At 52.3% G+C, this 19,058-nt stretch overlaps 11 protein-coding genes across 11 annotated transcripts; 4 read left to right on the forward strand and 7 right to left on the reverse strand.

Annotated features, from left to right (window-relative positions):
* The first annotated feature begins 48 nt into the window (after positions 1-48).
* On the forward strand, positions 49-529 carry BDV59DRAFT_37880 (uncharacterized protein). The gene has a single exon (XM_073696293.1). The coding sequence runs from the start codon at positions 222-224 to the stop codon at positions 474-476; it is 255 nt and encodes an 84-aa protein (XP_073547409.1). The 5' UTR covers positions 49-221; the 3' UTR covers positions 477-529.
* A 157-nt stretch (positions 530-686) lies between these two features.
* On the forward strand, positions 687-2,660 carry BDV59DRAFT_37944 (3-oxoacid CoA-transferase). Its single transcript, XM_073696294.1, has 3 exons — positions 687-857; positions 926-2,105; positions 2,168-2,660. The coding sequence occupies exons 1-3, from the start codon at positions 795-797 to the stop codon at positions 2,479-2,481; spliced, it is 1,557 nt and encodes a 518-aa protein (XP_073547410.1). The 5' UTR covers positions 687-794; the 3' UTR covers positions 2,482-2,660.
* A 96-nt stretch (positions 2,661-2,756) lies between these two features.
* BDV59DRAFT_202397 (ubiquinol-cytochrome c reductase complex assembly factor 2) lies at positions 2,757-3,217 on the reverse strand (the record flags this gene model as incomplete). Its single annotated transcript, XM_073694025.1, has 2 exons — positions 2,757-3,146; positions 3,203-3,217. 2 exons carry the CDS (start codon positions 3,215-3,217, stop codon positions 2,757-2,759), a joined length of 405 nt encoding a protein of 134 aa, XP_073547411.1.
* A 381-nt stretch (positions 3,218-3,598) lies between these two features.
* Positions 3,599-5,037, reverse strand: BDV59DRAFT_208148 (protein kinase; the record flags this gene model as incomplete). Its single annotated transcript, XM_073695147.1, has 5 exons — positions 3,599-3,795; positions 3,862-4,027; positions 4,094-4,410; positions 4,462-4,808; positions 4,877-5,037. The coding sequence occupies 5 exons, from the start codon at positions 5,035-5,037 to the stop codon at positions 3,599-3,601; spliced, it is 1,188 nt and encodes a 395-aa protein (XP_073547412.1).
* Positions 5,038-5,579: 542 nt separating this feature from the next.
* On the reverse strand, positions 5,580-6,267 carry BDV59DRAFT_179393 (uncharacterized protein; the record flags this gene model as incomplete). The annotated part of the gene is made up of 3 exons (XM_073689906.1): positions 5,967-6,267; positions 5,889-5,911; positions 5,580-5,836 (listed from the first exon to the last, which is right to left on the reverse strand). Coding segments are annotated over exons 1-3 (260 nt in total), but the record flags the coding sequence as incomplete, so codon positions are not given.
* Positions 6,268-6,687: 420 nt separating this feature from the next.
* Positions 6,688-10,266, forward strand: BDV59DRAFT_193530 (leucine--tRNA ligase CDC60; the record flags this gene model as incomplete). Its single annotated transcript, XM_073692243.1, has 4 exons — positions 6,688-6,762; positions 6,848-9,357; positions 9,410-9,608; positions 9,664-10,266. 4 exons carry the CDS (start codon positions 6,688-6,690, stop codon positions 10,264-10,266), a joined length of 3,387 nt encoding a protein of 1,128 aa, XP_073547414.1.
* An 81-nt stretch (positions 10,267-10,347) lies between these two features.
* Positions 10,348-12,139, reverse strand: BDV59DRAFT_37968 (aspartate aminotransferase). The gene is made up of 8 exons (XM_073696295.1): positions 11,932-12,139; positions 11,840-11,881; positions 11,390-11,792; positions 11,120-11,325; positions 10,988-11,067; positions 10,769-10,936; positions 10,510-10,716; positions 10,348-10,460 (listed from the first exon to the last, which is right to left on the reverse strand). Exons 1-8 carry the CDS (start codon positions 12,055-12,057, stop codon positions 10,430-10,432), a joined length of 1,263 nt encoding a protein of 420 aa, XP_073547415.1. The 5' UTR covers positions 12,058-12,139; the 3' UTR covers positions 10,348-10,429.
* Positions 12,140-12,209: 70 nt separating this feature from the next.
* BDV59DRAFT_37979 (uncharacterized protein) lies at positions 12,210-14,418 on the reverse strand. Its single transcript, XM_073696296.1, has 2 exons — positions 13,923-14,418; positions 12,210-13,861 (listed from the first exon to the last, which is right to left on the reverse strand). The coding sequence occupies exons 1-2, from the start codon at positions 14,383-14,385 to the stop codon at positions 12,351-12,353; spliced, it is 1,974 nt and encodes a 657-aa protein (XP_073547416.1). The 5' UTR covers positions 14,386-14,418; the 3' UTR covers positions 12,210-12,350.
* A 142-nt stretch (positions 14,419-14,560) lies between these two features.
* Positions 14,561-15,792, reverse strand: BDV59DRAFT_179396 (telomere maintenance SDE2 family protein). Its single transcript, XM_073689907.1, has one exon. The coding sequence runs from the start codon at positions 15,625-15,627 to the stop codon at positions 14,710-14,712; it is 918 nt and encodes a 305-aa protein (XP_073547417.1). The 5' UTR covers positions 15,628-15,792; the 3' UTR covers positions 14,561-14,709.
* Positions 15,793-15,873: 81 nt separating this feature from the next.
* Positions 15,874-16,750, forward strand: BDV59DRAFT_202402 (40S ribosomal protein eS10; the record flags this gene model as incomplete). The annotated part of the gene is made up of 4 exons (XM_073694026.1): positions 15,874-16,049; positions 16,120-16,169; positions 16,272-16,432; positions 16,499-16,750. The coding sequence occupies 4 exons, from the start codon at positions 15,874-15,876 to the stop codon at positions 16,748-16,750; spliced, it is 639 nt and encodes a 212-aa protein (XP_073547418.1).
* Positions 16,751-17,161: 411 nt separating this feature from the next.
* Positions 17,162-18,801, reverse strand: BDV59DRAFT_193533 (M20 family metallo-hydrolase; the record flags this gene model as incomplete). Its single annotated transcript, XM_073692244.1, has 3 exons — positions 17,162-18,098; positions 18,155-18,469; positions 18,551-18,801. The coding sequence occupies 3 exons, from the start codon at positions 18,799-18,801 to the stop codon at positions 17,162-17,164; spliced, it is 1,503 nt and encodes a 500-aa protein (XP_073547419.1).
* Between the last annotated feature and the right edge of the window lie 257 nt (positions 18,802-19,058).

Genomic DNA, 19,058 nt, shown 5'->3' on the forward strand with positions numbered 1-19,058 from the left:
GAGCAGCGACGCCAAACCGATTGAAACGCAAGGGGGTTGATGATGCTTCAAGCTTCGAACGCCCAAGACGGCGCTCGGCATAGGGCACCATGTTGAAAGTTGGGTATTGTTCCTATCTTTCATCCTATGGTGGCCTGGATCGTCTCCTCAGATTCACGATCCCGTTTCCCTCTCCCTACATTCCAGCGCTGTTGGACAACGAACTTTAATGAGAGCAAGTGATGATATTCCGATTATGTTTATTCGTATCATGCTGTATGTACATATTAACACAGCATGTCCTGTTTATATGCTTTTGTTTCTGTTTGCTGCCTCGTGCTGAGTCAGCGGCACCCGAGGCGGCCCGCGGATCGGGACCGGAAAGGCAGCCCGCCATCGCCGCCAGTGGTCCACGTCGGGGCATTTCTGGACAGATTATGGAGAGTGGGATGTTTGACGGTGACGAGAGTGAATATGTATTGCTACGTTGCAAATAGAGAGGATATTACACATGGCCGCATAGAGAGTATTTAAAAGCGCAAGATCGGAGGTCAGCGTCTTATTTAAACGGCCGACTCCAACGCAGTGCGGGGAAATTCCGGGGAAGCCGCCGGTGACTTTCCGCAACTCCGCAGCAACCCGCCCGCCGGCATCCAATATAAGGCCCCGACTCGCATACCTTCTTCTGCCGAACCAACTTCTCTTCTGCATCTGCTTGACTTGGAGACCTTCCACTGCAGCTCTTATTCCACGCTGCTGCCCCTTCGTGTACTGGATTTGGAAGATTCTACGGTACTCTCTGTTCTAGATTCACCATGCCTTCGCAAGTAGCAACATGCCTGCGCCTCGCGCGGCAATTCTCTGCTAATCCAAGCAAGGTACCTACTTAGATTATTAGCTATGGAATTGAATTGTGCAAGATACTAACAATCTCCCCGGATTTCAGCATCAACGGTTCCTCGCCCGCGCTTTCTCCAGCACTGTCCGTCGGCCTGAGATCAACAAGGTCGTCGGATCCGCAGAGCTCGCAGTCAAGGATATGAGGTCCAACTCGACGGTATTGGCCGGTGGATTCGGTCTTTCCGGCGTTCCAGACACTCTGATCAATGCCGTGCGAGCAAACCCGTCCATCACGGGGCTCACGGTGGTCAGCAACAACGCTGGTGTTGACGGTGCCGGTCTCGGATTGCTCCTCGAGTCCAAGCAGATCAAGAAGATGGTCGCCAGCTACGTTGGCGAGAACAAGACATTTGAGCGCATGTACTTGACGGGCGAAATCGAACTCGAGTTGACACCCCAAGGCACCCTGGCGGAACGGTGCCGGTCCGGCGGTGCAGGCATCCCGGCCTTCTACACCCCCGCGGCCTTCGGCACTGTCGTTCAGTCGGGCGAACTGCCTCTGCGTCACAACTCGGACGGTACTGTCGCTCTCTATGGCGAGCCCCGCGATGTCAAGGTCTTCGACGGCAAGAGCTACGTGATGGAGGAGGCCATCAAGGGTGACTACGCCTTTGTGAAGGCCTGGAAGGCCGATAAGCTGGGTAACTGCCAGTTCCGCTTCGCGGCCGCCAACTTCAACGGCGCCATGGGCCGCAACGCCAAGATGACCATTGTCGAGGCCGAGCACATCGTCGAGCCCGGTGAGATCGAGCCCGCCGCCATCCATCTCCCAGGTATCTACGTCAAGCGCGTCGTCCAGAGTACTGCGCCCAAGAATATCGAGAAATACACCTTCGCCAAGGACGAGGGCGATGACACCGCTGCCCTGGGTAAGGGCGATACCGCCGCCAAGCGTGAGCGCATCGTCCGTCGTGCCGCCAAGGAGTTCAAGAACGGCATGTATGCTAATCTGGGTATCGGCATGCCCATGCTGGCCCCCAACTTCGTCGACCCCTCCGTCGAGGTCCAGCTGCAGTCTGAAAACGGCATCCTCGGCTTGGGCCCCTACCCCAAGAAGGGCCAGGAGGACCCTGATCTCATTAACGCTGGCAAGGAGACTGTCACCCTCCTTCCAGGCGCGGCCACTTTCGGCAGCGACGAGTCCTTCGGTATGATTCGCTCTGGCCGTATCGATTTGACCATCCTAGGCGCGATGCAGGTGAGCGCTCGTGGTGACTTGGCCAACTGTAAGTTCTGTCTCGGGTCCATGAGCTCGATGTTTCCGGACGCGGTATTAACATACGTCTAGGGATGCTCCCCGGTAAGATCAAGGGCTTCGGTGGCGCCATGGACCTCGTCTCCAACCCTTCGGCCACAAAGGTCGTCGTGACTATGGAGCACACCGACAAGAAGGGCAACCCTAAGATCGTGAAGCAGTGCGAGTTCCCTCTCACCGGTAAGACCTGTGTCAGCCGCATCATCACGGATCTTTGCGTGTTCGACGTCGACTTCACGGACGGGTTGACGCTTGTCGAGCTGGCGGAGGGCGTCACCGTGGACGAGGTGCGGAGCAAGACTGAGGCGCCATTCAAGGTCGCCGACGACGTGAAGCCCATGCTGTAAAAAACAAAAAGCTTTTCCTCTTGTTGTTTCTTTCTGATGTCACCCTTGATGATAGCATTTTACATGTTGGATGTAAGCGGTCGTTCCATGCCAGGATAGGCAGATTGTATATAATCGATGGATACGATGATTCCTGTTAATTGAGATATGAGTATTATGTACACAATTTTTCCCTTTCCCAAGTGGGTGTGAACCCATTTTCGCAAATCCAAGTATGATAATACAGTCCGGAGAAAACAACCTCACTAATAGTACATCGATAGACCATTAAACCCCTAGGTAAACCGAAATAATCCCCTCATACGCTTCCCTAGGCGTCCCCACCAGTCTCGCGACGGCGCCTCCTCGAACTCTCGGATCAGATTATCGTAGTAGTCGGGATCGCTGGGCGGCCGACGCAGCCGCGGCGACAGCGGATAGCGCCTGGCGTAACGATCTTCCAAAAGCGATGAAAGTGCATTGAGTGACGAGTCCGACAGGCCCTCTGTTGACTGTGTTTGTTGCGTTGTCTGCGCCGTGGACTGCGACTGTTTGCTGGGATCGACTTCCGCAAGGCGCGCCTGTAGGTAGGAGTGTACGGAGACGGAGGCCGGGCGGACGGGATCGGCGGGCCAGTGAGCGAGGAGGTGGGAAATGCGTGATTGAATAGCTTGAGCTCGGAGGGACTGGATAATCTCGATGTTAGATTGTTTTCTGCTCTTAATTTGGCGTGGTTGCTTACTGGTGGTTTGGACATTGCGGCGGTTAGAACGGGGCGAGATGGAGCCTTAGCTAGGTAGGATAATCGAGTCGAAGGGAAGGTATTGGGCTGTGACGGGAAGGCGACTCGGGGTGGATGAAGTGTGATGAGTGGAAGAAGGACGTCTCGTTGGATTCTGCTGTTTGTCTTATCGCGATGGAGGAAAAATGGTGGTGAATCCAACGATTACTAATCTGATCTGGACCATTATAAAGTGCATGTACGGACACACAGTTGAATCTTACCTCCATTGACAAATCGAAGAAAGTGACAAATTGCATAATCATGATAGCTATCAAGGGTATAAGTAGAAATTTGTCGCAAATAATATCTAGAACCCTGAGGATGTCACCCCGTCCAATACACCTGATGGCCTCCCTACAGCATCGCTTCGACCGGCATCATGAGCCATTCATCTGGTATAATTTCATTCGACGTGGCTCTCACTTCCGGATCCCAAGTCAATATTTTTTGTATGAATCGCATAAACTGGTCTTTCTCCTCTCCTGGTGGGATTGTCGTGACAAAGTCCTCGAGAGAGGTCTTAGGTACCGGTGGCTCTGAGATCCAATTCCCTATGAAAGCTTTCAGAGAGAAACGAACATTGAGGGATGCGAATAGATAAATAAGATGTCACTTACAATCTGCATCGAAGTAAGTTGAGAAAAGAGGGCTCTGCTGAATGATATTCAATGGAGGGGGCCCAAGATATCCGATATACTGGGCTAAAGCCAATGGAAGTACATATTGCCCATGGACACGGTCGATTGGATCGAAGAGGTTCTTCCCCTCCAAGAGTTCAAGGGTCTGTGTCACGGAACACGAGTCAATGTTTTGCTTGCATGTAACTTTCAGTTTATGTGCTCGACTCACCATGACACCAATCGACCATATATCCACTGGAAACTCCCACGGTAACTGCAATAGCACTTCTGGGGCACGATATAAATCAGACATCCACCAGTCCCGATTCACGGATCCTTCTACCAGTCGCATTTGTCCATAGTCTGTAAGAATGGGGTGACCTGAGAGTTCCAGCATGGTGGGTCTAGACTTGTAGACAATCGTCGACACATCCCCGTTGACTGTAGATATTATAGGAACACTTGGATCCTGGGATTCCTGGTCCTCGATATCTTTAAGGCTAGTGTCATCTTCAATTTCCATCAAAACATTCTGAGGTGAAATATCTGTTCATCCGTAAGTAGGGATTCAGAGAATACATTGCTAGAACAGCTTACCCGTGTGGGCAACACCGCAGGTCGCATGTAGCCAGTTTACAGAGAAGAACAGGCGGTGTATCAAGGATTTTACCAGAAGCTTTGGGATCATCGCATTAGGGAATGTCTCCTGCAATGTACGGACACTATTGCCTTGAGGTTTATATGCAATGCAGTAATGGCGACCACAGAGGCTTTTCGTCTCGAATATGTCACGCGCAAGCGTGGTAAAGTCAAGCCCAGGATGGTCCTTGTCGGCGAACTGCTTCAAACGCTGGAGCACGTTTATCTCATTTAAAACGTGAGAGTGTTCGACACTATACTTGTCGATTTGCACGGAGATCTTCAGCGTGGCATATTCATTCACCCTTTGTTCCAAGTCAGCAACAGACATACGCCAATATCAAACAGCCTCCCGGGGGGGGGGGGTTAACACTTCTCATCCCACGCAAGCCAAACAGTGGAGTGAGCGCCGTAACCGAGATTTGCAATTATCCGGTATCTATTGTTGAATATATGACCGATTCTGACCGGATAATAATGTTTTAGATGATAGAATGGAAGGGTCTGCTCTTCAATTACTTGGTTGCGCGCCATCGTGTGAGTTGGTCGATGGGACAGCAGAGGGGCTCGAAAACAACGTGATCGGACAATTGGAAAGGGCGATGATGAGACTGTAAGACGCGTCCCCAAACCTGCCATGTTTTAGCTTCTTTAATTTGTCGAAGTCAGGGCTGTCCTGGGAGCTTACTGACAGGAATAAAGTTACACCTATGAATTGAAGGGGTCGTCACAACATGCACTACCACCTTGTGGTGAAAAGAATGCTTGCTTAAATTCTCGTTAGGAAATTTGAGTAGATGATGAGTAGGATAGAGCGGTTAAAGTACGGAGAGCAGACGGGATCGTAAAGGATATCATTATATGGGTAACAAGCCGCACGTATATCATAAATATACTATAATGGTACTCTCCAATGCTGACTCTATTTATTTTCCAAACTGCTGAGGACCATCAACAGGATACTCCCAGGGATGCCGTCTATGGGTATAGACCTCCTTCGCAGGAAGCGGAATGGTGTCAAATAGGCTTGCGTTGACTATTTTCTTTCTAACAAAAGCAGGGGCGGAAGTGAATATGGGACTGATCCAAGCATCATTTGATAAATATATTCTCTGCTGTCCGCTGGTGCTTCCTGCCCTGCCGCAGTTTCCGCAAAAGTGACGCTACATGAGAGATTATTTAAGGAAAGCCATCTGTTTACCAGAAAACACAAGGTAACACACCTCGATGCGGTTTCCACTATCTGTCTGAGCATCCTCAAAACGCTTTATAAAACACTGAGGATCTTTAATAACAACGTCTGCATCGTCGATAACAAAGTTGATCGAGGATCCTGGTGTAGTAAGCATTCATGAGTCTAGGAGCACTTGGTTTAAATGACTGACCACCGGAACGGCTACAGTTTCGACTACATGGTAGAATGTCGTTAGCTCTATTAGTCTATAACAGAGTGATTGGCGCACCAGTGACAACGCAGAGAACTTGGGGGCTGCTGCGGCAATATGAGACGAACATTGCCACAGATGCACTGACCCTCGTATGGCATTATGAATGCGATGTTGGTACGATGATTTGACAAGACAACTAGGAGATGTCCTAGTTGGTATGAGAAATTCGGAGCGTTCGGTGGGTAGATGTGGGTTTGTAGTTACTACTACTACCGTAGTATGATAGTGGTTGACTTATCAGCCATTAACCCCGCTTGGTCAACTCGTATGGCAAGGATAAAGCAGCATATTAACAAACCACAACAGGGTGATTTAGGGGTATTGTAATATAGTAATGAATAGCATGCTGAAACGCAGTCGGACGACAGTCTCATAAGTAATAAGTACATCGTGTCTTGGACTTAGCCCTAAGATTCCCTGATTAGGAATTGGCATAGAGTTAATGACGACCTAGGCGATTATGATGCAACTTCGTCAGCCATAATATTAAGGAGATCTCCGTAGTATCATCCCCCATTCAAACCCATTGCACCATCCTATCTTGTCAGGTTGGTGAGTGCATCGACTGTAGTCAAGAGTATGTCTGCAAGCGGCAGGCGGTGAGGGGTGGCCATCCCACATTACCCGAAAGAGAAGACTTTTGACTCATAAAGATTGATACAGATCGAATTTCTCCTCCGCCTTCTGGGCTCGACGTCTTTTGGTTTGCAACGCAGAAGACCATATAACGAGAGCCATGACAGCCGCTGCTGCCTCTGCAGCTGCGCTCGATCCGAGCAACAGCGCCAAGAACACCCTCAAGCTCGAAAATGTACTATCGTGAACCCCTCCTCCGGCCCCTCCACACTTTGGCTCTAGTTCGTTCGACCCCAGCTAACAGTTCCTTCCCACCATAGACCGAGAAAAGAGATACTTTGATTGCCATTGAGAAGAAATATCAGGCGAAATGGAAGGCCGACAAGGTGTTCGAGGTCGACGCTCCCTCCACCACGGAGGTCCCTGTTGGCTCTATGTCCGCCGCCGAACTCCGTGAGAAGTACCCCAAGTTCTTCGGGACCATGGCCTATCCGTACATGAACGGTACTCTGCACGCTGGTCACAGTTTTACCGCTAGCAAGGTCGAGTTCATGGCCGGTGTCGCTAACATGGAGGGCAAGCGCGCCCTATTCCCCCTTGGTTTCCATTGCACTGGTATGCCTATCAAGGCGTGCGCCGATAAGCTCTCCGACGAGGTCAAGAAGTTCGGTCAGAATTTCGAGGGTTACAAGGACGAGGACGAGGTGGAAGAGAAGGCACCCGCTGCTCCTACGCAAGAAGTCAAGAACGAGCAGCAGGAAAAGTTTTCTGGAAAGAAGAGCAAGGCCGCCTCTAAGACTGTCAAGATGAAGTACCAGTTCCAGATCATGTTGGCCATTGGTATCCCCCTTGAAGAGATTCACAAGTTCGCCGATGCCAACCACTGGCTCCACCATTTCCCTCCCCTTGCGATCCGTGATCTCGACAGCCTGGGTGCCAGGATTGACTGGCGTCGTCAATTCGTCACCACCGATGCCAACCCGTACTACGATGCCTTCGTGCGCTGGCAAATGAACCGCCTGCATGAGCTGGGCAAGATCCAGTACGGCAACCGCTATACCATTTACTCTCCCAAGGACGGACAGCCTTGCATGGACCACGACCGGACTGAGGGTGAAGGTATTGGGCCTCAGGAATATACTGCCATGAAGTTGAAGGTTAAGGAATGGGCCCCCGAGATTGGTGAATTGGTCAAGGGCAAGATCGAGGATGACGCTAGCGTGTACTTTGTCCCCGCTACTCTGCGCCCGGAGACCATGTATGGTCAGACCTGCTGTTTCCTTGGCCCTAAGATCCAGTACGGTCTCTACAAGGTCAACGAGAAGGAATACTACGTTTGTACCAAGAGAGCCGCTTGGAACATGGCCTTCCAGGGGATCTTCTTCAAGAACGATACCGAGCATTTCCCCAAGTCTCAGGATCAGCTCCCCCTCGTCGTTGAGGCCCCTGGATCCGCGTACGTCGGAACCCTTGTCAATGCTCCCCTCTCCTTCCACACTGAAGGTGTTCGTATCCTGCCTATGGATTCTGTTTCTGCCAGCAAGGGTACTGGTGTCGTTACCTCCGTGCCGTCGGACAGCCCGGACGATTACGCTACCTTGGCTGATCTTGCCAAGAAGGCTGATTACTATGGTATCAAGAAGGAGTGGGCTGAGCTTGAGATTTTCCCTCTCATTGAAACTCCGACATACGGAAACCTCACTGCGCCCAATCTTGTCAAGAAGCTCAAGATCAACTCCCCCAAGGATGCCAACCAACTGGCCCAGGCTAAGGAACTTGCTTACGGTGAAGCTTTCTACAAGGGTACTATGCTCGTTGGCGAATTCAAGGGTGAGCCCGTGAGCGCTGCTAAGGACAAGATTCGCAAGGCCCTTTACGAAAGCGGTGATGCCTTCGCCTTTGCCGATCCTATGGGCAAGGTTGTCAGCAGAAGTGGAGACGACTGTGTCGTCGCCTACCTTGGTCAATGGTTCTTGAACTACGGAGAGAACGACGCCAAGTGGCAGCAAGACACCCTGAACCATGTTGTGAACACCCTCAACACCTACACGAACGAGACCAAGAACGGTTTCGAGAAGAACCTGAGCTGGCTCAACCGTTGGGCTTGCGCTAGAACCTACGGTCTTGGCTCCAAGCTCCCTTGGGATCCTCAGTTCCTTGTTGAGAGTTTGAGTGACAGTACCGTCTACATGGCCTACTACACGATCGCACACTTCCTTCACGGCGACCGTTACGGTAACACTACGGGGCCCCTCAACATCAAGGCCGAGCAGATGATCGATGAGGTGTGGGACTATGTCTTCACGAGACGCGAGATTAGCGATGAGCTCATTTCCAAGAGTGGAATCAGCAAGGACTCTCTGGAGAAGTTGCGGAGAGAATTCGAGTACTGGTACCCTCTGGATGTCAGAGTCTCTGGAAAGGATCTCATCCAGAACCACTTGACCTTCTTCCTCTACATTCACGTGGCCCTCTTCCCTCCGGAGTACTGGCCTCGTGGCGTTCGTGCCAACGGCCACTTGCTTCTCAACGGTGACAAGATGAGCAAGAGTACGGGTAACTTCCTCACTTTGAGGGATTCGGTTGACAAGTTTGGCGCCGACGCTACTCGTATCGCCTTTGCCGATGCTGGTGATGGTATCGAAGATGCTAACTTCGAGGAGACTGTCGCGAACAGCAACATTCTGCGTCTCCACACTCTCAAGGAGTGGATTGAGGAAACCACCAAGGACCAGACTCTGCGCACTGGCCCTGCTGATACTTTCTGGGATAAGCTATTTGATAACGAGATGAACACTGTCACTCGCGAGGCTGTCAAGCACTACAAGGAGTAAGTACTCGTCTTTTCTTGCGCGTCTACACGTTAACTAATAAATATCTAGCACCAACTTCAAGCTCGCCCTGAAGTCCGCTCTGTATGATATGACTAGCGCTCGTGACCAATACCGTGAGGCTGCGACGGCTGCTGGCTTGGGTCTTCACCGGGATGTGATCCTTCGCTATGTCGAGCTGCAGGCTCTTCTCATGGCTGTCATCGCCCCCCACTGGTCTGAATACATCTGGCTTGAGGTGCTTAAGAAGGTCAGTAACCCCTCAGTATTACGAAACAATCGTCGTAGCTAATGCTTCTCTGCAGCCCGAGTCTATCCACCGTGCTCATTTCCCCGAAGTTCCGGAGCCCTCCGCTGAGCTCTCCGCTGCCAACATCTACGTCCGTAGCGTGACCTCCAACATCACCTCTGCTGAGGCCGCGTTCGTCAAGAAGCTTGCCAAGGGCAAGGCCTCTACCTTCGATCCCCGCAAGCCTAAGAAGCTCACTATCTTTGCCGCGAAGAAGTTCCCCGCTTGGCAGGAGAAGTACATCGATCTGGTCCGGGAGTCCTTCGACGCCCTGAACATCTCGTTCAACGACAAGGAGCTGAATGCCAAGGTTGGCAAGCTCGGCGAGATGAAGAAGGCTATGCCTTTCGTCCAGACTCTCAAGAAGCGTCTCATCGGTAAGGAGGCTCCGGAGGATGTATTTGACCGCAAGCTCGCCTTCAACGAGTTCGATGTCCTTAAGGAGATGATTGGCGGTCTTAAGCGCACCACCGGCTGCCGGGAGATCGAGATCGTTGCTGTTGATGAGGGTGGCAAGACTGGTGAGGTGATCGGTTCTGGTGAGAAGAGGGAGGGCCTTACGGCTGAGAACGCCGTTCCTGGCCAGCCTGCCTTCCACTTTGCCAACATTGCCGAGTAAATGTTGAAGACAACGATATATCTTGTCTAGAGACTTTAGAGTTAGTATATGTTAAAAGAGCCATAAAAATACATAGCGCAATGATTTTATGTTCAGGAGTTTCTATTATGCGTCTTCAGTTCTATAGAAAGCGAGTATAAATAGAGTCACAAGAGATCCAGGTTCAAACCAGAGTTCTTAGAACGTTCAACATCCTATACGAGAAATTCATCAGTACTGTCTAATCACTGAAAGCGGTCTTACCTTCTGAGTCCCTCTTCCAAGACATCCTGGTCCTGTGAAAACACCATCCTGAACCACCCAGGACTTTTGGAATGTTCCTCACCCGGGTGCAAGAAAACTCCCGCATCAAGGAGAGACTGTGCTAACGCGAACTCCTTCTCCTGGGCGGTCTGTGAGCCCGCCGGAAGATACGGTGACAGGTCCACGTAAACGAAGAACCCTGCGTTCCTGACGTTTTATCAAAAACAGACTCCTGTAGCTCTATGGAGAGGGCACTCACCCTCCGCGGATATAATCGATGCCTTCTTTATCGAGCTTCGAAGTGATGATCCGGTATGTTTTGGCTAGATGCTGTTGCGACTTCGCTGTGAACTGGGAAACGAATTCACTGTCTTCGAATATCGCCGCTGTAGCGGTCACGGCAAGTTCGCAGGTATTGTGCAATCTCCTGTGTTCATGTTAGCTGCGAGAAGCAGGTCAATGCCCAATGGAATCTAACAGGATTGATTTGCACGATTGACGCAGTGCTGCATTCTTGGTGATCAAAAACCCGACACGAAGGCCTCCACTAGCAAAATCCTGTTCATTATCAGCTAGTTTTAATGCGGATGCATAGGCGGGGATATCAGACCTTGCTCAGACCGTACAGGACGTGTACGAGGTTCGGGTCGATTAGGTCAGGAGTGCTCAAACTCAGGATGGAAGTGAAAGGATGAGCGCTGGCGTCGCCCGAGTCAAAGACACAGGATGCATAGATCTCATCACTGATGAAATGCAACCGGTGCTTATTGCAGAATTCCAAGATTGCTCGCAGGGTTTCAACTGGATAGCATCGACCTAGTCTGTATGAGAACCAATGCTGTTACATGTATCTCAGCTAGAACCGCAAAAATATACATACCAACAGGGTTATGGGGATTGACGACCATCACAGCGCGAACAGTGACGCCTCGCGCTGTGGCATCTTCAAGGGCGACTTCATACTTATCCACGACAGCTGGGGAGAACACTTCTTCGATATCCGTGTCGGCGTACACCATCTGCACGCCGGCTTCGATGCCGTAGTCTAGTTCAAACCGTCCATAGACAGGTCTGCTAACAAGGATTCCGTCCGACGGCTCCGCTAGTGAAATAGCCAGCATGCTGCCGATAGCAGTGACACCGCTAGCTACGACCAATTCCGCAGGGTCGATTGGTGTGATGGGCTGAAGAAGCTGGTTCAGATGGGATACTGCCGCCCTGGGGAGGCGGGCTGCTGCTGGCGAGGCGGATTTGTATCCGACAGAGTCTTCTGTGAAGACGACCTGATTATAGTTTAGCTGAGGCTCTTTTATTTGGGGGGAAGCATCACCTTGTTGGTTATATATTCCGCTATGTCGCTCCGGAGAGGGGACTATCTCCGTCTTTAGCCAGTGCCATCTAAGATAGGGTGCGAGCACATACATGCTCTGCGAGGCCGAAGGAGATAACGCCTTTTGGGTTTGTCTCCTTGTCGTACGTATGCGGGTGTGCGTATCGCCAAGGGATGTTGAATGTCTCTGCATTTTGCTTACCGCGAGAGGAGAGCATCTTGAGTGAGTCGTTAAAGGATGGTAGAAACTAGATGAACCAACAGGTAGTTATACAAGGTTCAAGGCCACTGTGTTGGCGGGTATGACGTTCTGTCTGAGAGAATTTGAGGTGATTTGTTGATATGGATGTTTGTCAAGTGTTGAGGACCTCGGTAGTGGAGTTGCCCGCACGGGAGCTGCTGATATTCAAGAGTGGAATAATATACATTGATGTGCCCTTCTATACAAACACCGATCGCTATGCAATGCTAATATGTGCAGAATCAAGTATCAAACATGTATGCATATATCTCAGCCCACCTGGCTGTTTCGAACTCGTTTTTTCTGGCCAATATTCTGCCGTCCTCGGCGCCCCTTTTTGCGCTGGTCAGTGGCCATCTTGTTGGCAATAAAATTCCAGCATTCAATGGGACGTCGTGCTGCGATGTGCTGGCCGTTTGGGCTGAAAACCTCGATTTGCGGGATGGACCTTGGAGACTCGCCGTCTGCAGGGTTGGTGGACTTGGCTCGGATCTGCGCGGTGAGCTCAACCCATCCGCAGCCCTCGATCAGGAGGTCTGTAGACATCACTCGGTACGGCAAGGGGGGAGGCTTCACACCGCGGTCTTCGACTGCTTTTGCAATTGACCGGGGGAGATGGGAAGAAGTGACATCCCATTTGAAGTCAAAGGTTCCTGCCGACATGATCACTTCCCCGGTACCGTCCTTCGCGATGTTCTCTCCGGGATAGGCTCGTTTTTGAGTCTGCATTTCGATTGCCTTCTCCGTCTTTGTGATATGCGCTTCAATCGGGAGGAAACAAGCAGCTGTCACGACGGCATCCGGGTGGGTGGGTGTGATTCGCACAAGACCTCCCCCCAAAAGTAATGATTGGCCTGGCTTGATCGTATACCGCTCGGGTTTCTTACGCTTCGTCATGACCGTGTCGCGCTTGTGCTCATCACGGACGTAATCCCCTAGCTCGCCTCGGTCCAGTCCCGGTAGATCAATCATTTCGCCTTTGTTGCGGCCAAAGGGGATACGAATCGGAGATACCGTGGTACCCGGCAAGGACGACACAACGGGGAGAACCGGGTAGAGGTCTTCTCGAGGAGCAGGGGGAAGGAGACTGTCAGAATTGAGGTCCAAAGCAGGGTTTTGCGGAGTCATGGACTCTTCCTCTCGTCTTTCAACTAGCTCCGCAATCTTCTCCAGGTTCTTAGAGTCCTTAGGAAAGCAAGCCTCAATGAAGCTGCTTTTTCCAACATTGGCTTTTCCAACAACCCAGACGCCACCGCCATGATCCCTGATTTCCTCTTTGACTTTCTTCGTCCACCAGCCTCGGTGAGCGCTGATCATATGCACGTTGCCCAGGCGGAAGTGCTCGTCCGAGTGGGCCAGCTTTTCGCGTAGAATCGAGCGCACGTAATCCATTTTCGAGTCGACCTGTTCTTTGGTAGGCGCGAGCAGATCGGAGCGTGTAATCACAAACGTAATGGTCGGCAGCTTCCTTCCTCCTCTGTACTTCTCCGTTGACGCACGCCGGTTCCGCGAGCGCTGCTCTTGGATGGAGAGAGCCTCGTAGATATTATCGACCAGAGACATGGGGAAATCCGCCGCATCCACTAGGTGATAAATCCGATTATGCTTGTATGGGGATTCGTCAAGGTATTCCCGGATGGAATAGATCGATGGCGAAACAGCAGGAACCGCGCGGTTATGGTGAATAAGGTCGTGGCATCTGTCGCAAACTGGCACGGGGGTTCGAGATTTTTCAAGATACTGACTAGCAGTTGCTGCGGCATTCTCCAGGCCGGCACCATCTGGAAGAAAGTCTTAGTGTTAGTATATTTTCGCCCGAGAAGAAAGGACGGCACCACGTACGACGAGGTTTCGGAGCAGTCGAATCTTCAGATTCCTTAATCACCCGCTGGATCGTCTCCGCAGCCTCTTTCCCCTTTGTTTCCAGATCTGGCTCGCCATCCAAACCCGAGTTTCCGGCGACTTGCTTTGTTTCTGACAGGGCCTTTCGCGTGTGTTTCCGAGTCTTGCTGTAGTATCCGGGTTCGTTGGGCTCGACAGTCTGCGCGTATGCGCCGCATCCGGGACAACAAACAGGGAGCGCGCTTTCGACCAAATCTGATGGTTTTATGTGCGGTGGGGCGGTTGTAGAGAGGCTATGGCGCTGTTGTTGTGTTTTCAATGAGCCGTGAGTGGTTGGGAGCGACAGTCGCGAAAACGCACTGCAAGACGAGAATTGCCGAGAGAGGCGACGCTGACATGGCTGGAGAGGATAGGTTCTGCATCTCGTGACCTTTGGAATCATGCGCCCCAGAAATGGCAACATGATGGTGTGTATATTGGCGGCCCAGGAAGCAAGTGAGCAGTGGTAGTTGGAGACCAAGAAGCTGCACATAGAGATAGCGGCGATAGCACCCGTGGTCCGTTCGGAATGCCGTAAAAAGTTCCTGTGGCGAATATGAACCACAAGCACAGCCAAATGAATTATAGATGGTACAATGGTGTGTTCTCTGATAATTTAATAAATGACACTATCATATGCAGTACAGTACATTCGTAAAGGGCTGAAACTGTTGCTCCATGACCGGAGAACTTAGGACACCGCAGAAGAACCAGAACAAAAAAAACCAGCAGACAAACATAGCCTTAATCAGGCCTTCGCTTTTCCTTTGCCCTTGGAATCATCAGCCTGCTCATCCTCCTCTTCAGAATCACTCATGAATTCATCATCCTCGTCGAACCCAATGTATTTCCTCGGAGCTGCAGAATTGCCATTCCGCCCCGATGGCCCCGGGGCATCGTCCATGTCCTGATCATCTTCGCTGACATCCTCAGAGCTAGCTGAAGACTCCCGACCACTGCTGCCCTCGCTGGCGCTCGTGCTCGATCCACCCAGAATCGTATCACGCAGGTTGTCTGTCCAGGCGCCCTCTTTCATAGCCAGCAAAACCGCCTCCCGCGCCTTCTCGTTCATCTCCTCTTTATCCTCCATCCACTGACCATCGATCTTCTGCTTTCCGCCGCCGTTCTTTAGCTCCTCCTGGCGTCGCTCTGCCGACTCCACTACCGCCTGCCATCTGCGCCGGCGCTCCTCTCTCTCCTTCTGATCCATTTCTGGCTTCACGGCCAGATACTCGGCAAGGGCCTTGGCCTCGTTGACGGTGCGAAGTCGTCGACCATCGAGATTGCGACTGGACCCGTTATCGTCGCCTTGGTTGCGCTTGCGCTTGCTCGACATGCGCCCTCCGGCCGCGCGCAGCTGGGACCCAAAACCACCCTTACCTCCGCATAGGGGCACTGATAGTCGGAGTGGGAGAAGATTCGATGTCGGTGTTTCGCCATTAGGGGCAAGGAGTTCGTAGAGCGGGCGGGTGGAGGGGAGGAGTTGTTTGTTGCTGGTTGTCGTTAAGACGAGGGACTGGAGAGGGACGGAGGTCGGGACATAGGAGGAGATTTTCTCTGTGAGTTCAGAGATGGTCGAGGTGGATGGGAGGGAGAAAGAAAGTGTGGAGGGTAGTGAGAGTCCTGGAAAGGACGAGAGGAGGATGTTGACGTTCTCGGCCGCCATGTTGGTCGGGCGGTGGGTGATCGGATCTTCTGGTAGTTTGTGTCGGATATTATGGAGACTGGGGACTATCTTGGTGTTGATCAAGGAGATCGTGTCGTCGTTGACGGAAGAGCGAGTGGAGGGGAGTCGAAGGTAACTGATGGGATTAGAGATGTGGAGAGTTTGCGATAAGGTGGCGCTGACTAAATGTTCAGTCTGAGGAAGAAACCTGACGTAAGGGTAGGCGGTCAGCCGCTGCTGTGTCACATGTCTACACGTGACAGACGTAAGATTAGGGCAAGCCCTAGCTCGCGTTTCCCAAAGAGGAACCGCACTTTTCACCAAAGCGCCGTCGCTCCACTTGATTCCATCCATCATTTAAACCACTTGTTTCGCGCATTGTTAGAGCGATTCCCCGACGAGCGCCAGGAACTCGCAGCAATGTAAGTTACAATTTCAATTCATTTGTTGTCTATGCTTCTCTTCACAGACAGACACTAACCTCCTGTGTAGGTTGATCCCCAAGGAAGACCGCAAGAAGATCCACGAGTACCTCTTCCGCGGTATGTGCACACAACGTCCCTATCCGCTTCGCTCCCCTGACCTGCCAAACGAATACACGACACCGATGGAATGAACTCTTGCTGACATCCGCTGGAATACAGAGGGTGTCCTCGTGGCTAAGAAGGACTTCAACCTTCCCAAGCATGGCGACATTGACACCAAGAACCTCTACGTGATCAAGGCCTGCCAGTCCCTTAACTCTCGCGGCTACATCAAGACCCAGTTCTCGTGGCAGTACTACTACTACACCCTCACCCCCGAGGTAGGTCCAATCGTCGTCCCTGACAATCGCAATCCGCGACACTGTGCCTAACCGTCACCGCCATAGGGTCTTGACTACCTCCGCGAGTGGCTCCACCTCCCCGCTGAGGTTGTCCCCGCCACCCACATCAAGCAGCAGCGTTCCCACGCTCCCCCTCGTGGCATGATGGGCGGTGAGGAGCGTGAGCGTCGTCCCCGTGCTCCCCGTGAGGGCGGATACCGTCGCCGCGACCAGGAGAAGGAGGGTGGTGCCCCCGGCGAGTTCGCCCCCAGCTTCCGTGGTGGCTTCGGCCGTGGCCGTGGCGCTCCCTCTGCTTAAGAGGTATCGTTCGGTCTTCCAAGGGCTTGGATGGATGCTGCAAGCGCGGCTTGAGTAGGCGCTTGAAAGAGTGTCAGAAATTGCCGCGTCTTGCACATCATTAAAAAAAAAATTGTGCATTGCCGCTGTCTCGTCATGAAATAGTTAGGATCAATGACATGATTTGATGAACCATTTTGCTCCTCTACTTCAGCTTGTAGCCCGCGCTCCGGATGGTCTATCATGGCAACATACTGGCGCATAGTAGCCCAGCCTATGGCGACATCTTGTTGCAACGAGAGAACGCTAGACTACAATACAAGAGGTGGGTCACATCAGCAAACAAAACTGTTTGGTGCATTGCTCGTAGACTTTCGTGGGGGGTTCAGCTGCTATATACACATCGGGGTATTCTTGACACAACCTTCGGCATTAAGCGGTGAAGCGCTTCCGGTCATAGCGAATCACTGCTTGAAGAATAACGGAAGTCCCCGTGGCACAGTCCTCTGCGGTACAGTATTCCTCAGGGTGGTGGCTCAGTCCGTCCTTGCAAGGCACAAAGATCATGCTAGTAGGGACTCGCTTTGAAGTGAAGACGCTATCATGACCGGCGCCACTCATGATCGTACGCACCAGGGATTTCGGGTTAGGGGAGTCTGAGACAACCGCCTCGGCGGACTGTTGTACGCAGTCGATACAGTCGGGGTGGAACTTCACCGCCGGTGAATCGAAGTCCAGAATCCACTCCACACGACACGGCTTGCCAATGCCCTTGCCCTCCTCGGCCGCGATTGCGTCGAAGTCCTTCCTCAGCTCAGCCTCCACAACGCCAACCAATTCGGTTTCTGGACCCCGGATGTCGAGCGAGAAGCTAACCAGGCCGGGCACAGTGTTCACGCTACCCGGCTTCGCCTCGACGATACCAACGCTGGCCAGGCAGCCGTGGGAAGCGGCGACTTCTCGCGCCCGCACCATCATGCGCGCGAACGCGTACAGGGCATCAGCACGGTGCTGGAAAGCCGTGGTACCAGTGTGGGTATCCCTGCCGATGATGTTGAGACGATACCAGCGGTAGGCCTGGACGGCAGTGACGACGCCGACTCGCTGGCCTGCGGAGACCAGATGGGGGCCCTGTTCGATGTGTAACTCGAAGTGCGCTGCCATCGGCGTTTGCTTGTAGGAGCACTGGGTGGGACCGAGATAGCCGATCTTCTCAAGGGCGGATTTCATGGACTCGGGGGCGGAGGATGCTGTGGGAAGGGACGCAACCGTCGGGACCTCCTTAAGGTCGTGAGCTTTCTCCAGCGGGATACACTCTGCCCAAACGCCGGAGGAGACCATGCTGATGGGGAAACGGGCGCCCTCCTCGCTTTTGGGGTCGACATGTGAGAAAGACGCAGTATGCAGCTAAGGGGATGATCTTACTTCGTCCAGTTCACCACTCCAACTCCCCCCTCGGTTTCAATGCCCATCTCGTCGATGACCTTCAAGGCCTCGATGCCGGAGAGAACTCCGAGGATGCCGTCATAACGGCCGCCGGTTGGCTGCGTGTCCAGATGGCTGCCAATGAACGTGGGCGGGACATCCTTTCGTCGTCCGGGTCGAACAGCAAAGATATTGCCCATCTGGTCAATGGTGATGTTGCATTTCAACGCCTTGGTGGTTTCAATGAACCAATCGCGCACTCTCTTGTCCTCCTCTGATAGGGCAAGGCGTTGCATGCCGGTATCTGTCGAACCCCTAGCAACCAGTCAGCAAAGTTCTCTGATCGAGGCCTTATGTGCAGTGCAGTATGAATAGTTGGAATGTAGGAAGACTCACTCTCCCCAGCGAATACCATATCCCCATTGACAACTCTCATGGAGATCTTTGGCCAAACGATCTTTGTTGGCTTTCAGAGCCGAGACCTGGGTATCGGAGAGTTCCGTCGTCCGCATGGCTTGGTGTGCAGATATGGAGAAGCTGCGAAACGGTTGTATGCGAGCTGATCGTATGGCTGACAGTCCGGGTGTCCTAAGGGGAAGTCTCGCGGTTGGAGTAGCTGTGAATCTGGAATAAATTGCGGAAGCCATCTTGACGACAACACGAGAAGAGAGGGGTTTATAAGCTGGTTCAAGAACTCCGGAGCATTGGAGACCGGTGGGAGGAGATATGGCAGACTGCGGAGACGAGAGTGATAAGATACCGGGGTGGAGTAGTGGGGGCACCTTTTGGGGTGTATTCGGTGCTAACATCGAATTAAACGGGCGATCATTTGTAGAGGGCCGTAGTAGTTGGAGTAGGTCTTCTTCTCCAACTTCTGCGTGATGGTGGTGGTATACAGCTCAAG

The sequence above is a fragment of the Aspergillus ambiguus genome, assembly GCF_047715705.1.
Source record: "Aspergillus ambiguus strain CBS 117.58 unplaced genomic scaffold BDV59scaffold_18, whole genome shotgun sequence".
NCBI lineage: Eukaryota > Fungi > Ascomycota > Eurotiomycetes > Eurotiales > Aspergillaceae > Aspergillus > Aspergillus ambiguus.

Coding starts and splice junctions, on each gene's coding strand:
- BDV59DRAFT_37880 (XM_073696293.1), top strand. CDS start 222: ATGATATTCCGATTATGTTTATTCGTATCATGCTGTATGTACATATTA.
- BDV59DRAFT_37944 (XM_073696294.1), top strand. CDS start 795: ATGCCTTCGCAAGTAGCAACATGCCTGCGCCTCGCGCGGCAATTCTCT. Junction 858..925: donor TCTCTGCTAATCCAAGCAAG/GTACCTACTTAG, acceptor CCCGGATTTCAG/CATCAACGGTTCCTCGCCCG. Junction 2,106..2,167: donor TCGTGGTGACTTGGCCAACT/GTAAGTTCTGTC, acceptor ACATACGTCTAG/GGATGCTCCCCGGTAAGATC.
- BDV59DRAFT_37968 (XM_073696295.1), bottom strand. CDS start 12,057: ATGCTCTCCTCTCGCGGTAAGCAAAATGCAGAGACATTCAACATCCCT. Junction 11,326..11,389: donor CAATCCCCATAACCCTGTTG/GTATGTATATTT, acceptor CATACAGACTAG/GTCGATGCTATCCAGTTGAA. Junction 10,717..10,768: donor ATCGATTATATCCGCGGAGG/GTGAGTGCCCTC, acceptor ATAAAACGTCAG/GAACGCAGGGTTCTTCGTTT.
- BDV59DRAFT_37979 (XM_073696296.1), bottom strand. CDS start 14,385: ATGTTGCCATTTCTGGGGCGCATGATTCCAAAGGTCACGAGATGCAGA. Junction 13,862..13,922: donor GACTGCTCCGAAACCTCGTC/GTACGTGGTGCC, acceptor ACTTTCTTCCAG/ATGGTGCCGGCCTGGAGAAT.
- BDV59DRAFT_179396 (XM_073689907.1), bottom strand. CDS start 15,627: ATGGCGGCCGAGAACGTCAACATCCTCCTCTCGTCCTTTCCAGGACTC.